This window comes from Corythoichthys intestinalis, chromosome 3 (genome assembly GCF_030265065.1).
Source record: "Corythoichthys intestinalis isolate RoL2023-P3 chromosome 3, ASM3026506v1, whole genome shotgun sequence".
NCBI lineage: Eukaryota > Metazoa > Chordata > Actinopteri > Syngnathiformes > Syngnathidae > Corythoichthys > Corythoichthys intestinalis.
This window is the reverse complement of record NC_080397.1, coordinates 27,705,388-27,718,893: the sequence shown is the minus strand read 5'-3', so window position 1 is coordinate 27,718,893 and position 13,506 is coordinate 27,705,388. Positions and strand designations below refer to the sequence as shown.

The 13,506-nt window shown below is 38.9% G+C and overlaps 1 protein-coding gene across 2 annotated transcripts in view; it reads left to right on the top strand.

Moving 5' to 3' along the window:
- Positions 1 to 13,506, top strand: part of rassf2a (Ras association domain family member 2a) — a 35,215-nt gene that overhangs the window by 839 nt on the left and 20,870 nt on the right. Inside the window, exons 1-4 of one of the 2 annotated variants that reach the window (XM_057832741.1) lie at positions 4,944 to 5,037; positions 8,083 to 8,146; positions 12,627 to 12,702; positions 12,790 to 12,941. In XM_057832741.1, the coding sequence (XP_057688724.1) occupies positions 8,094 to 8,146; positions 12,627 to 12,702; positions 12,790 to 12,941 (281 nt within the window). In that variant the 5' untranslated portion in view covers positions 4,944 to 5,037; positions 8,083 to 8,093. Of the gene's footprint in view, positions 1 to 4,943; positions 5,038 to 8,082; positions 8,147 to 12,626; positions 12,703 to 12,789; positions 12,942 to 13,506 lie in introns of those variants that run through there. The other variant, XM_057832740.1, reaches the window with a different exon arrangement.

The window sequence follows — 13,506 nt, the reverse complement described above, 5'->3', positions numbered from 1 at the left end:
GGTTTCCCCAGGTGTCATTTAATTGCTTCAGTTTGGTTGAATCATCTCGGTTTGGTTCAACCTGGGAAAGACTCCAGACTTGACAACTGGCTAGAGGAAGATAATTGAAATGATGATTAAGCCACAAAAGTTTATGGCCAGGAGGCTGGTTGTTCACAGTGCTGTGTCCAAGCTTATCAAAGGAAAGTAGTGGAAGGGCAAAATGTGGCAGGAGAAGATGCACCACCAAGAGATAACCTTGGGCTTCAGCGGATTATCAAACGGAGAAGATTCAGGAATCTGGCAGAGATACAGAAAGAGTGGAACAGTTTAAAGTGCATATGACATGACAAAAAAAAATCTTAAATAGCAATATTACTGGAATTAAAATCATATTTTGAGACGATTCAACTTTAAACAACAATTTGGCAAAGCGCAGATAACAAGAAATGCGTCTTTAAATCTGCAGTTTAACTCCTTCTGTCATTATAGCGCTCTGGTGCCTCCATCTTGGTGATGATGTCAGAGAAAGAGAGATTTCAGTGGATTTAGCATTGAGCCCAATTTTTTTAGCGATTCTGGTTCAAGTGTGGATTTTTCGAACGGAAATTGTTGATCCAGAGGAAGTATGTGATATACAGCCATATGTGTTTGAGTCGTATTTGGAGGGGGATAAGATTCAGAATGAGAAAAAAGCGACAGAGACAATAAACACGAGGGAGGTTGATGACTAGAGCAGACTGTATTGGCGACACAAAATGTTATCAGTTTTTATCTGTCTATTCCAATATTTTTATCAGCTATTCTTTGTATCTAAGTTTTTTCCCCCCTGATTGCTATATAAATTGTATGGTCATGACAAATATGTCTTGTGCTAAATGGAATTTGAAATATGAAAAATGCATTTATTCAGTACGACAGGGCTAAATTACTGCTTAATGGTCAAAATTGCTGACTTTTTGAACCTCCCAAATGGTATTTTATGCCACCGGAGTCCAGCTCTTGTCATTTTCCTGCCGGGGACTCTGAGAAGGAGGAAAGAGCATTAAAAAAAGAGGCGTGAGAGCTAGGCTATATGCTAACCCGAACCAAGCGGCCCTTCCAAGTCTGTTCCTCACATTTGGAACATGAAAAATCACACAAAACTACCCTGACTCATGTGTCACACACAGCGGCAGGGGTGATTGCCATCACCGATCGGCCAGCCCCTGGGGGCGATCCCCTGCTGCGGCCCCAGCAGGCAGTCCCGCCAGACCCAGGGCAATGTCAGCGGCCGTCTGGCGGGAGTGCTCGTCATCGGGGACACAACAGGGGAATGAACGCTGAAAATGGGGCATTCTCAGTGGACAAACCGACCGACATCGGGTAGCCAAATCTGAGTATACTGTAGCGCTCCCTAGATACTTAAAGGTCACTTCCGGTAAACTCACCATTTCCTGTCGATTTTTTGGGGCATTTCCGGGCTGCTTTTTGTTGATTTGGGGGGTATTTCTAGGTTACCTTCTTGTCAAGTTATTGACTGCCATTGACGGTGCTAAACGTCCAATCCATTTTGACTGGGAGGGGGCGAATGAACTACTGTAACCGCGGACCTGAAAGTGAGCCAAGCGCATGCACTTGAACACGCAAATCTACAGTTTTACAGCGTCAATGTTAAAATACAAGCATGTAATTTTGCATGTAGACATTTGTGTATGTATCTTCCTCTTGTCTCACTTTATATTGCCCGTGCAATGTCTAACTAGAAGCAGGAGAAATATTGGCTGGGATATTTAAATGTTTCTGGGGTTGCTAAGACACTAAATACAATAGTGGCCATCTGAAGAGGTGGGAGAAGGGTTTTAAAAGCTATTCATCTCACTAAAAAAGACACATAGCAGTAAGGAAAAAAAACAAGCAGGCATGTGTGTTGGCTGCTTTGAGTGAGGGGGAGGTGGAAGTCATGGTCATGAGTTTTAATTACATGCAGAATGATTTGAACTCTCTCACAATCTAGTACTAGATGAGAGAGTTTAGATGGGAGATGCAGACTGGAGAAACACTGATTGCCATGAGTTTGTACTATCTCTGGCTCAGCTAAGGCACATAGGGTGATGGTAAATAGTGGGGGGAGACAGAAGCTGACTGCAGACTGAAGCCGTAATGAGCCACGAGGGAATTTTGTCAATTGAGAAGTAGGGCTGGGAACCTCTGGGTAACTCACACTGCGATATGTTTTGCATTACAAGGCTCACGATAACGATGATCTCACGATATGGCAATACAACAATTATCGATACATGGGTCAGGAAATTATTCTCGGATTTCCTTCTGCTGTGAATTGGAATGAGTTTATCACTATGGGACTTCCAACATTCATCGCCGTCAGTGGCAGCCAATTCCAGGCAATAAGTTAATTTTGGGGCATTTTATGTCATTTCCTGTTGATTTTCGGTTTTGGGTGGGGATGTACCGAAAGCAAAATTACCTAGCCGAAAACCAAAAGGCTGAATAATACACATGTATACAATTCTTTTTTTAATGTAAATTTTTATAATATTTGTTTTATTTCATTATTTTAGGATTCATGCCCTTTGCCTCGGCACTATGCCGAGGAAACGTTTTCACCCTCTCCAAAGCCGCCACAGAAGGAGTCAGTATGCTGGGAACCATTTTTTTTTTTTCCTTTCGTTTCTGTCAGGTTCTTATACTTCCCATATTTTTCTGCGTGTTTGTTGGACAAGTGGCTGATTAAACCTGAAGTGGGAAAAATTCTTTGGCGTTGTCCGTCCTCGAGACACTGATGCATAACAATTTTTCAGGCGGCCATCAGGGCAAATTTCTTTGATACCTCAAAATTCTTACAAACCGGGGGACATGTTGGCTGTGGATCAGGAGTGTTAGCAAGACAGCGCCAGCAACGTGTTCTCGTCATGTTTTGATTAAATTATTAAAACAGGACTAAGGGTCTTCAGACTATTCGGTGGTAAACTTTCAGTCATTTTAACTGAAAACAGATAATCAATTTTTAGCTATTTTTGGCATATAGTTTTCGCCTAATTTTTGGTAATATCTCTACGTATAGGGCATTTACGGGTCACTTCCTATTAATTTTGGGTTACTGAAAAGGAAATGACTCATGAATAAATAGGAAGTGACTCAAAATCTACAGTAAGTCACCAGCAAATGCCCTACAAATAACAGGAATTACCTGTAAATGCCCACAAAAGACTGCGAATGCTATGAATCCATTCAAAATGAATCTAGCGCCATCAATGGCAGCCAATGAGCTACAGTCGTATGAAAAAGTATCTGAACCTTTTGGAATTTCTCACATTTCTGCATAAAATCACCATCAGATATGATCTGAGGTGGAGGTAAAAAGAACCCAAGAGTGTCTGCTAAAGACTTACAGAAATCACTGGCACAGTCCAATATCTCTGTTCACACATCAACTATATGTCAAACTATGGCCAAGACTCCACGGAGGAAGCCACTGCTGTCTAAAAAAAAACATTTTTGCTGTTTTAATGTTCGCAAAAAGGCACTTGGACACTCCACAGAAGTTTTGGCAAAATATTTTTCGGACTAATGAAACTAAAGTTAAATTGTTTGGGAGTAACACACAACGCCGTGTGTGGAGGAAAAATGGAACAGCTCACCAACATCAACACCTCATCCCCACCATGAAGCATGGTGGAGGGAGCATCATGATTTGGGGCAGTTTTGCTGCCTCAAGGCCTGTACAACTTGCAATCATTAATGGAAGAATGAATTAGAAAAAATTGCAGGAAAACCTGAGGCCGTCTGTCAGACAGTTGAAGCTAAAAAGAGGATGGATGCTGCAACAAGACAATGATCCAAAACATGCTGAATGGTTTCAGAAGAACAAAATACACATTCTGGAGTGGCCAAGTCAAAGTCCAGACTTGAACCCCATTGAGATGCTGTGACATGACCTAAAGATAGCGATTCATGCCAGAGATCCCTGGAATCTGACTGAACTACAGCAGTTTTGCAGAGAAGAATGGGCCAAGTCTCGTCCTGATTGATGTTCCAGACTGATCTGCCGCTACAGGAAGCGTCTGGTTGAAGTTACTGCTGCCAAAGTTGGGGGCCAGAAAAAATTAAATGTGATGGTTCACTTATTTCTCCCCCTTCTGTCATTCTTTGCATACTATCCTCATTAAAAAATGAAAACCTATAAATGTTTGGGTGGTTTTAATTAAAGCAGATAGTTTTTTTCATCTGAGTGATTTTGACAAAAATCAGATCACACTTGATGTTGATTTTATGCAGAAATGTGAGAAATTCCAAAAGGTTCAGATACTTTTTCATACAACTGTATTACTATACAATTAGTTATTACTATTCTAATGGATGATTTTCACTGTTGGTTCCTTTTTTTCTTCAAACAATGACACCTTTTAAAAACAATATATCGATTCTTGGTGGGAGCACATCAATGACCTTTTGCCCTCCAAAGTATTGCGATATATAACATTTTTGATATATTGTCACACCCTACTGAGAAGTACGTTCGAACCCTTTAGTTAGTTAAAAATCAGTATATCTCTACCCATATTGAACAGCTTCTATTCCTGAGGTCGCATCATCAGAGAATCTGCAGCATCAAGTGTAGCAAAACTCTGTCTCTTGAGCACGGCTGCTGTATTGTATTCTGATCACCTTCATTTTGTGCTTTGACACCACCCATTGAGCTTGACAACCGTGACATATGAGCGCTGAAATATTGATAGTGCTCGGCCGATTGCTTTTTAATATTTAATCTAATTCAAAGAAGCCATTGATGCACTCCGATGATGCGGCAGCTTTGTGTCAATGGGTTAAGATGGGAAACCTGTGCGGGTGCGTGCTAATTCATCGGTGTTGACGTTGGATTGAGGAAGTCTTGGCTGTGTCTCAGACCAAGCAAAGGAGGAAGTGATACAGCGGAAGGGGAGCACTTCCTTTTTACGCCCCTCTGTTTGCTTTTTGCTCTCTTGAGACAAGACTCACTTTATACAATCAACCACACACACAAAAACATCTGGACATCAAAACAGCTTATAGTTTTTGGTATGTACACAATCTACTTTTCACCTGTATAAACAGGTTAATGCGTTGTATTTATTAATACGTCTGTTCCGCTTCATCTCTGAGCCTATCACTGGTAGCAGTCCTTTCACGAGGAAGGCACTGAAATTCAAATTCTTGTCTGAAACCGATAAAAGAAAATGAGGAAACTTGAGCCGAAACACCAAAATAAATCCTAATACTTCAACTTGTTCATTACCATTGAGAGCGATTGTTGTCCAATTTATTTTGACTGGGAAGGCTGGCACCGATCACTCAGACAAAATGGAATAGAGATCTATTGCCATCAATGACAATGAAATAATTTCAAATTGATTTGACATCTGTGGAAGCAAATTAGTTAAATCTAAAGGTCAACCGATATATCGGCCTGCCATATAGACTTTTTTCAAAGATCGACCATAGGCCAATATGTATGTTTATTGTATGGATAATAATCTTTCTTATAAAGGTCGACCGATATATTGGTTGGCTGATATATCGGCCCGATATTTTTTTTTTTTTTTTCAAAATCAGCCAATATTAGCCAGTATATAGCCAATATGAAAGGATAACAATTCCCTGTTTGGGTAATGATCTTTGTTAATTATGATTTTGCACCACCTTGTGGCCAATGTTACAAAAGGAAGTAGCAGTTTTTTTTTTTTTTTTTTTTTTTTTTACGAAATCTATACATTTATAAAATGAGTACTTCCTTGCATGATCAACATGTGTTTAAAAAAGTATCGGCCACAAATATTTGCTTTAGACATCAGCAATCGACTAAAAAAAAAAGTTTTTTTTTTAATCTGTATCGCATCGGCCTTTGATTTTATTTAATTCTATGGCTAGATCATTTTGTGCACTTAACCAAATCTGTACAAATGTTAGCTACTTTGTTGCTTCTTTGTTGACGTGTTTCCATATTTCCATCAATCAATGAATACAAACAGAGTGATTCCAATATGTTTTTTTAATGTCTACCTGCTATGAGTGACAATAAATCAATAAAGTCCCCTAAAACTTAAGACAAAAAGGACCCATATGAAAGAACTGTTTGTTGGGAATACTTAGCCTGGTTTTAGTTGTTATTGTTTTGACAACAGATGAAATTGGATTCTTTGAGCAACTGTGTACGTCATATACAAAATTATGACTATTGCTTTAAATGGTGCTTGTTGTGGCATAGTTTTGGAAGTTAATCGAGAAAGTTGTTTTTGTTCAACAACTTGACAGCCATCTCTGCTGCATTCTATAGTGTTTCATTCATGAGTAAACTAGCTATTGAACAAAATTTGGGAGCACAATTGTGACACTGTTGATGTGAGTGTTCACATGTATGTTTTTTGCTTGCTCAACTGAAAAGGAATTGAAGCAGATGGAAGAATAAATCATAGATTTAGACAATCTTAAATTTAATGGAGTCAACACATGCAGAACTGGAATATGTCCTCATTTTTCATTTGTAATTGGGCAGTTTGAGCTCCAATATATTTTTTTCCTTGAGCTGCTCCATGCTTCTCTATTGGAGCAGCTGAAATGAGAAATTGGCATAGCATATTGTTGCACACCTGTTCACCATCATTGGAGCTTCTTTTTCCACCCCAATCTGAACAGAATTCAAATACTAGAGATATGTAGTAGTAACACGTTACATGTACTTGAATACAGCACCTCTGCGACCCTCGTGAGGAAAAAGCAGCATGCAAAAATGAATGAATGAATGAATGTACTTTTCGAGAAAAATGTACAGTACTTGGATCTAAATAAGGTGCCATTTGGACGTAACAGAGTGGACACATTTTGCGCTAAAGTTAGCCCTCAGTCTAGCTTTGCTAACATAATAGCTAATATGACTTGGTATACTTGATGAGAAATCTGTTATTTTACAAATAAACCTATTGAAATGATTGGGTTTCTTTTATTTGTAGCTTTATCAGAGTGGACACATCATTATCACACACTAACACAAGAGTTGTGACACTGGGACACCAGTAGTAACACTGGGGATGTACAGAAAAGCTTTTATTTTAAAATTAAATAATATATTTTAATTTAAAACCAACACATGCTTAAATATAGTTTACCCAGGACAATAAAATCATAACAATTATTTTAGATAGCTTTAACAGAGTGGACATGTTATGAACCACAACCACACCGAATATACTTCATAAAATTGCAAAATCAAGATTTTTAATATAGTTGTTTATTTTATAAAAAATCAAATTTGTTCCCACAGTTGAATTTACCGCGCACGCGCAAAGTGATGTCATTAATGAATGGGGAATTTTCTTAAAGGGATGCTAAGACAACAGTGGACGGTGACACTGGGGACGAACACACTATTTATTTTAATTAAACAATATAAATTAAACAATTACACCAGCTTGTTCAATCACATGACATCTTTACAGTGCCGTAAAAATTAAGCTATTTGACATAAAGTCAACATTACTTAAAAAACGCGTATTTCAGCCTTTCTCATGGTTTTTATTTCGCTAGAACATGGTAAACCGGAGATATGATCGGTTTAATTTCATTGCAGGAAATGATTATTCTCCACTAGAGGGCACTCACACTCTTTACACCAGTAATATTTCATTTTTGTAGTCTGATTTCGAGTATTATTGTGTATTTTTTTGGCCTAATATAGTCACGTAGTAGGTTATTGTACAGTATAATAAAGTTCACATAGATGAAGTTGTGCTGAGAAAAAAACATTGCTATTGTAGTACATGGTTATGTTTTACTTGAGTTATATGTTTTGGATGTATCACTACTCTTACTTCAGTAAATGTTTGGTTACTCTACCCTCCTCTGTCAAACACATAAGATGTAAAATGATTGTGGTGGCCAAGTTATCCAACCAACTATGTGTTTGTTCAAAAGTTTCTTCAAGCATACAGTGTGTTTGTTTCTTGGCGGAAACAGTTGCCATGCAATAAATCCTGATTTTTGGCACTTTTGCGCGCTTCCTCTACTTGTCATGAGGAGTCATGGGACTTTGGCGATAAGTATAAAGTCCCCTTTTGTTTCTCTCCTCAGGCCCTCTGATCATGGATGGCACTCGTAGTGGAGTTCAGGTTGGAGAAAACAAGTTCATCAGCAAGTAAGCTTCTCACTTTTGATGATGAAGAAGAAAAATGTTACCTTTTTACAGGTTCTTTTATTTACTTAATGAACAGGAGAGATGACACTAAATTCAGAAACAAAAAGAAAGCAATAATCACCTAAGATAAATACATTTATTAAGGAAAGAATCATTAAAAGCTGGCCGGCCAGGACAAACATCCCCGAGTGCCCCAGGTGCCCTCAAGAATATTTGCCCTGAACTCTCAATGCATGCACTTTTTGTTATTTCCAATGCAAATTAAGTGGCTCACAACAAGAAAGTAAAGTTTTATTAGGTAGCTGTTATTTGTTTATGACCTGTGAAAATCTTATTTATAAAGTCAGGAAGACAAGCATTATAGAAATGAATGTAACAAGTAGACAAGCATTATAGAAATGAATGTAACAAGTAAAGTGAACAAACATATAGGAATAAATATCTCTCCAATGACAAACCCCTGCAGTGTGACAAAGACTCGGTGAATGCAGGTCAATACTTAACAATTTTTGATTGGTGTATTTCACCACTGGTCTACTGCATTCTTTTCATCATCCATCCGTCCAGCCATCTATCCATCCATACATTTTCCTGTCAATTTCAATGTGTTTATCACTAATAGATGCCCAGTCCGTTTAAACTGGGAGGATTCGCTGCCACCCTCCCCGTTCAAACAGAATGGACGTTTATGGCGGCCAATTTTGGGGCATCCCAGGTAATTTACTGTAGATTTCCAGGTCATTTGGGGGCATTTATGTGTCACCTCCTGTTAATATACGTAGGTATACTGAACCGGAAGAAACCTGTGAATGTCCCCAAACCCAGGAAGACTGGCTGTGAATGCTCTGGTTTCAAAGTCATTGGCGTCGCTAGACATCTGTTCCATTTTGATTAGATGGATCTGACATCTATCGCCATCAACTGCAGCTAATGATTACATTTGGGGGCATTTCTGTTGATTTCCGGTCACTATTCATTTTAGGGCATTCACTGGTCACTTCCTGTTCATTACCCTAATAAACAGGGAACCGGAAAGACTTTCTGTGAATGCTTTGGTTTTAATGCCAATGATTGTCGGCGCTAGATGTCAAGTCCATTTTGATTGGTTGGATTGGACATGTAGCGCTGTCAAAGATAGCCATTGAGTTAACATGGATACTATTCTAGAGGAAAATTTTGCTAGCATCCTGAGCAGTTCTTTAAAATAAAAAAAAAAAGAAAAACAGTGGTAGCTTTGATCACCTTTAGCACTTTTTTTAGTACCATTTCAAAAATACATGGTCATAGACTTCATAATTCCTATTGACCTGACACTTCGTCATTCTTTGCGTCACGCTTTATCATAGGGGGCAGAGCTTCATTTAGTAATAGCCGAAGATGGCACACACTCATGTCGGATTTAAGCTTGGATTTTTGAAGAACTACGAAAGCTGTACCGCATACAAACGGGAAGGATTGTCTCAGAGTCAGGAGTGATTTGTTTGAGGATTCAAGGTAAATATTATATATTTCGTACTTTTGAAACGTTGTGAAAAAAATCCATGAGAGAATGGGAACCGCTACGTCATTGGCAGTGTTGTTAATCTTATTTTTAAAAAGTAATTAATTAGTTACAAATTACTTCTCCCAAAAAGTAATTGTGTTAGTAACTCAGTTACCTGAATGTAAGAGTAATTGGTCACTTGGCAAAGTAACTGGTGATAATTTTCATGTTTTTTTTCCTCAAAAAAAAAAAAAAAAACACGTCACACAATGTTAAGTTTAAAGGGCTTTTGGGACAATTGGCCCTTGCCCAATTCTTTACCCTAAACTTCAACTGTTAAAGTTATTAAAATTGCTCCCGTTATTGCATTAGTTCCCTTCTGTCTATTCGACATGTGTAAGTTTTAAGACTGTTTCATCATTTAAAGATAGATTTAAGTTAAGTTTTGCCGATTTAGGAGTATTTTAGATAAAAAGTTACTTAGGTTCGCTAGGAAGGTTCTCTACAGCAGAGCTTTCTTGGGAAGTCTACTGCTCTAAGATGGCGGTTGTTTACTAACGCATCTATTTCTTTATTATACTTGTTGCTAATGCCGCCGTGTCTGTCATTTGCATCTAGTTCTGTAAATATGTGATATCTACCGAAGCATCATGTGGGCATAGTTTGTAGGCTATCGGCTACAGTCAGGTATTATTGGAGCCACCTAGCATAGTAGCATCGCGTTTGCAACGGCGTCACACTCCCTTGCCTCCTCCCCACTCCTGCTCTGCTCTCTCGTCTCCGTGAGTCCGTCTTTTTCAGACTTATATTGCGTCAGTCGACCAACATCCCAACGCATAGTAACGCACGCCTTTCCTGCCACAATAACGGTAACGGTGTTGCCAAGATGAGAAAAGTAATTAATTAGATTACTCACTACTGAAGAAAATAACGCCGTTAGTAACGCCGTTATATTATAACGCCGTTATTAATAACACTGGTCATTGGCGTCATTCTTCGACATATATACGTAAAATAGATGCGTAACTGCCTGTTTCTTTGCTCTTAACAAAGAATCGAGACAGTTTTATGTCCATATCTACAAAGAATTCAGTGATTTAAGCATTTATTCACAAGAATTCTGAACGGAAAAAGCCATTGTGGCAGGCCCCTTATCATAAAAAAGAGCTAACAGACTAGGATCATTCTTCGACAGATTTAAGTAAAGTAAACTCAAAGTACCCTTTTTTACCCCTTTTAACCAAGAATCTATATTGTAATTGATTCTGCAAGCTTTCTTCAAGTATTAAGTTTCTGATGTGAAAATTGAGTGATTTATTAGCTGTTGAAAACATGCGGTAAAGAAAAGAAAAATAAGTTGGTATTTCGGGCAAAAATTTATATGATATGTTAAATATTGCTATTGATCCTGAAAATATAGGTGATTATCTCTACATATGATGATTTTTGTGCATCTAGTGTAAAATCCTAAAAGTTTATAGCCATTTTAAGTTTAATTATTTTTTTAAATAAATATAACAAATCGGGATTTTATTAGGAAACTACTTTGAATTTTCTGATGCCGCTGTTCATGGAGACTCATATATGGCTAAGGTGGGTGCCTGTTTTGGTTTTAGGTCAGTTTTTGAAAATTTTTGAAAATAGGCCCCCTACGAATCGGCCCTGTTTCCCGTGTCATGTCAATAGGTTATGAAGTCTATGACTGGGTGATTCAAAAAGAATTTTCCAAAATCATCACGTATTTATCCATTTTAAAATCATTGAAATAGACTGAATTAGCGGTCATTTGATACAGGTATTATCCTTGTTTACCTGGGTGTCAATTTCAATTTGACTCGTTTATTTACGCTCAAAATGGCGACCCTTCAGCAGAAGGCGTTTTGTGTGCTTGAGTTTACGTCTATCCTGTAGCGCGTTTGGGAGGAATTTTCATAGGCTTCGTTCATACTACAGGTCTTAATGCACGAATCCGATTTTTTGTCACATCTGTTTTTTTGGCGTGCCCGTTCAGACTGCCTTCATCCATTGAGACCATTCAAGTATTACCCATGCGCACTAATCCGCAGTCCGACAAGCGCTGAGCAAGACGACCCGCATGCCCAGAAGCATCAAAACAAATGACCACACATGCTGGCTGTCATCCGTCATTCCAGGGATATCATATTTTGCTTTTTAAAATTCGGACACAAATAACAGACATAAATAATCCCAGTTTAGGTTTATATTCAAAGTATATGGATTGATAGCATGCACGCACTGTCCGTGCATGTCACACACACATACGGGCAGTTTGCCCCGACTCTCGGCCGTTTAAGCAATGTTGAAATATTGCTTATATGGAGCAGACAGTAAACTGATCATTCTCAGGCTTATCCTCAACCCATTTTTATTTTTTTTTTATGACTGTTGTCAAGTCCGACCCTTCCTAAAAAGCCGTGTTCATGGCAAGCTAGGCGCTAATAGCGCACAGCTGCACCGCTACCGTAGCGTCTCTCTCGCTTTTTGATGACGTAATTGCTGCATGAATTCCGATTTGAGAGACTGGACAGTACAGACCGCAGCGACAGTCTGGAAAAATGTGGCCCAGATCGGATTTGAAATGGTCCAGTTCTATGTGACTTGTCACATTCAGACCGTCAAGTTAATGCCTCACTCGAGTCGGAAAAACACGAAAAAATCGGGATTCGTGCATTAAAACCTGTAGTATGAACGTAGCCGTATTGACTTGATGTTGTCCGTGCCGCTGGTGGTGGTCAAATTGAGCACTTGTGAAGCATGGAATAAAAACTTTGTTATATACAATACTTGTATCCAGTTAGTTATTGTTTTTTTTTTCTTTCTTTTTTTTTTTTTTCAAATATACCGCAATGGTTTTGGTACATTCTTTTTCAATCACCCTGTATAGCAATTGTGTCATTTAAACCATGCCGTTTCAATCCAACAACCAAAGACACGTGCTAAGCTGTGGGACTGGGATGTGACCGTCTTTGTCTCCAGGGCAACCATCCTCTCGCATCTGAAAACATACAACATTTACTATGAAGGACAGAATCTACAACTCCGGCACAGAGAGGTCTGTATGCGTAACTCACTGTTCGCTGCTCCTTTCATCCTGTGATGGAAGGAGCAGTGTGTAATGAATTGATCCCCCCCGGAACAGGAAGAGGGGGAGCTGATTGTTGAGGGCCTGTTGAACATCTTTTGGGGTCTCCGGCGACCAATCAGGCTTCAGATGCAGGATGACCACGAGCGCATCCGACCGCCTCCTTCCTCCACATCCTGGCACTCGGGTTGCATTCTGGACAGTCAAGGGTGAGATGTGCACACGGCTCAGTTTACAGACTGGAAATCTCTAAATATTGAAGGTCAGCGCGGGCAAATGTACATACTGTACAAGGGACTTATCATTAGGTACACCTGAAAAACTATATTATATACTATAATCTAGAGGTTGACCGATATATGGACTTTTTGTTTTAACAATGGTCATTGGCCAATGAACAAAAGAAATAAGCCGATAAAAATGGATTTTGATCAGTCATCTGTGTGGGCAACTGTAACCGCCGCTGACTGACGGTGAGACCCCGGAAGGACCCTGCAGCAGCTTGAAGGCAGCCTGCTACAGGAAGCTTCAGGCTTGCCTGTTTTGTAAATATAGATTTTTTTTTTTATATATCTTGCATGAGAGAATATGCAATGTTGGTTTAGCCTTTTAAGGTGTTTACTGAGTGATCCTTACACTCTAAATATAACTCGTGGCGTTAGCATAACTTTTGCGTTAGCAATAGCTTTAGCATTGCAAGCATCATCTTAGACTCTCGCTTATACACATCTCGTCGTGATGTCCTGGTGGGTTAAATTATTTGAAAATGATGTA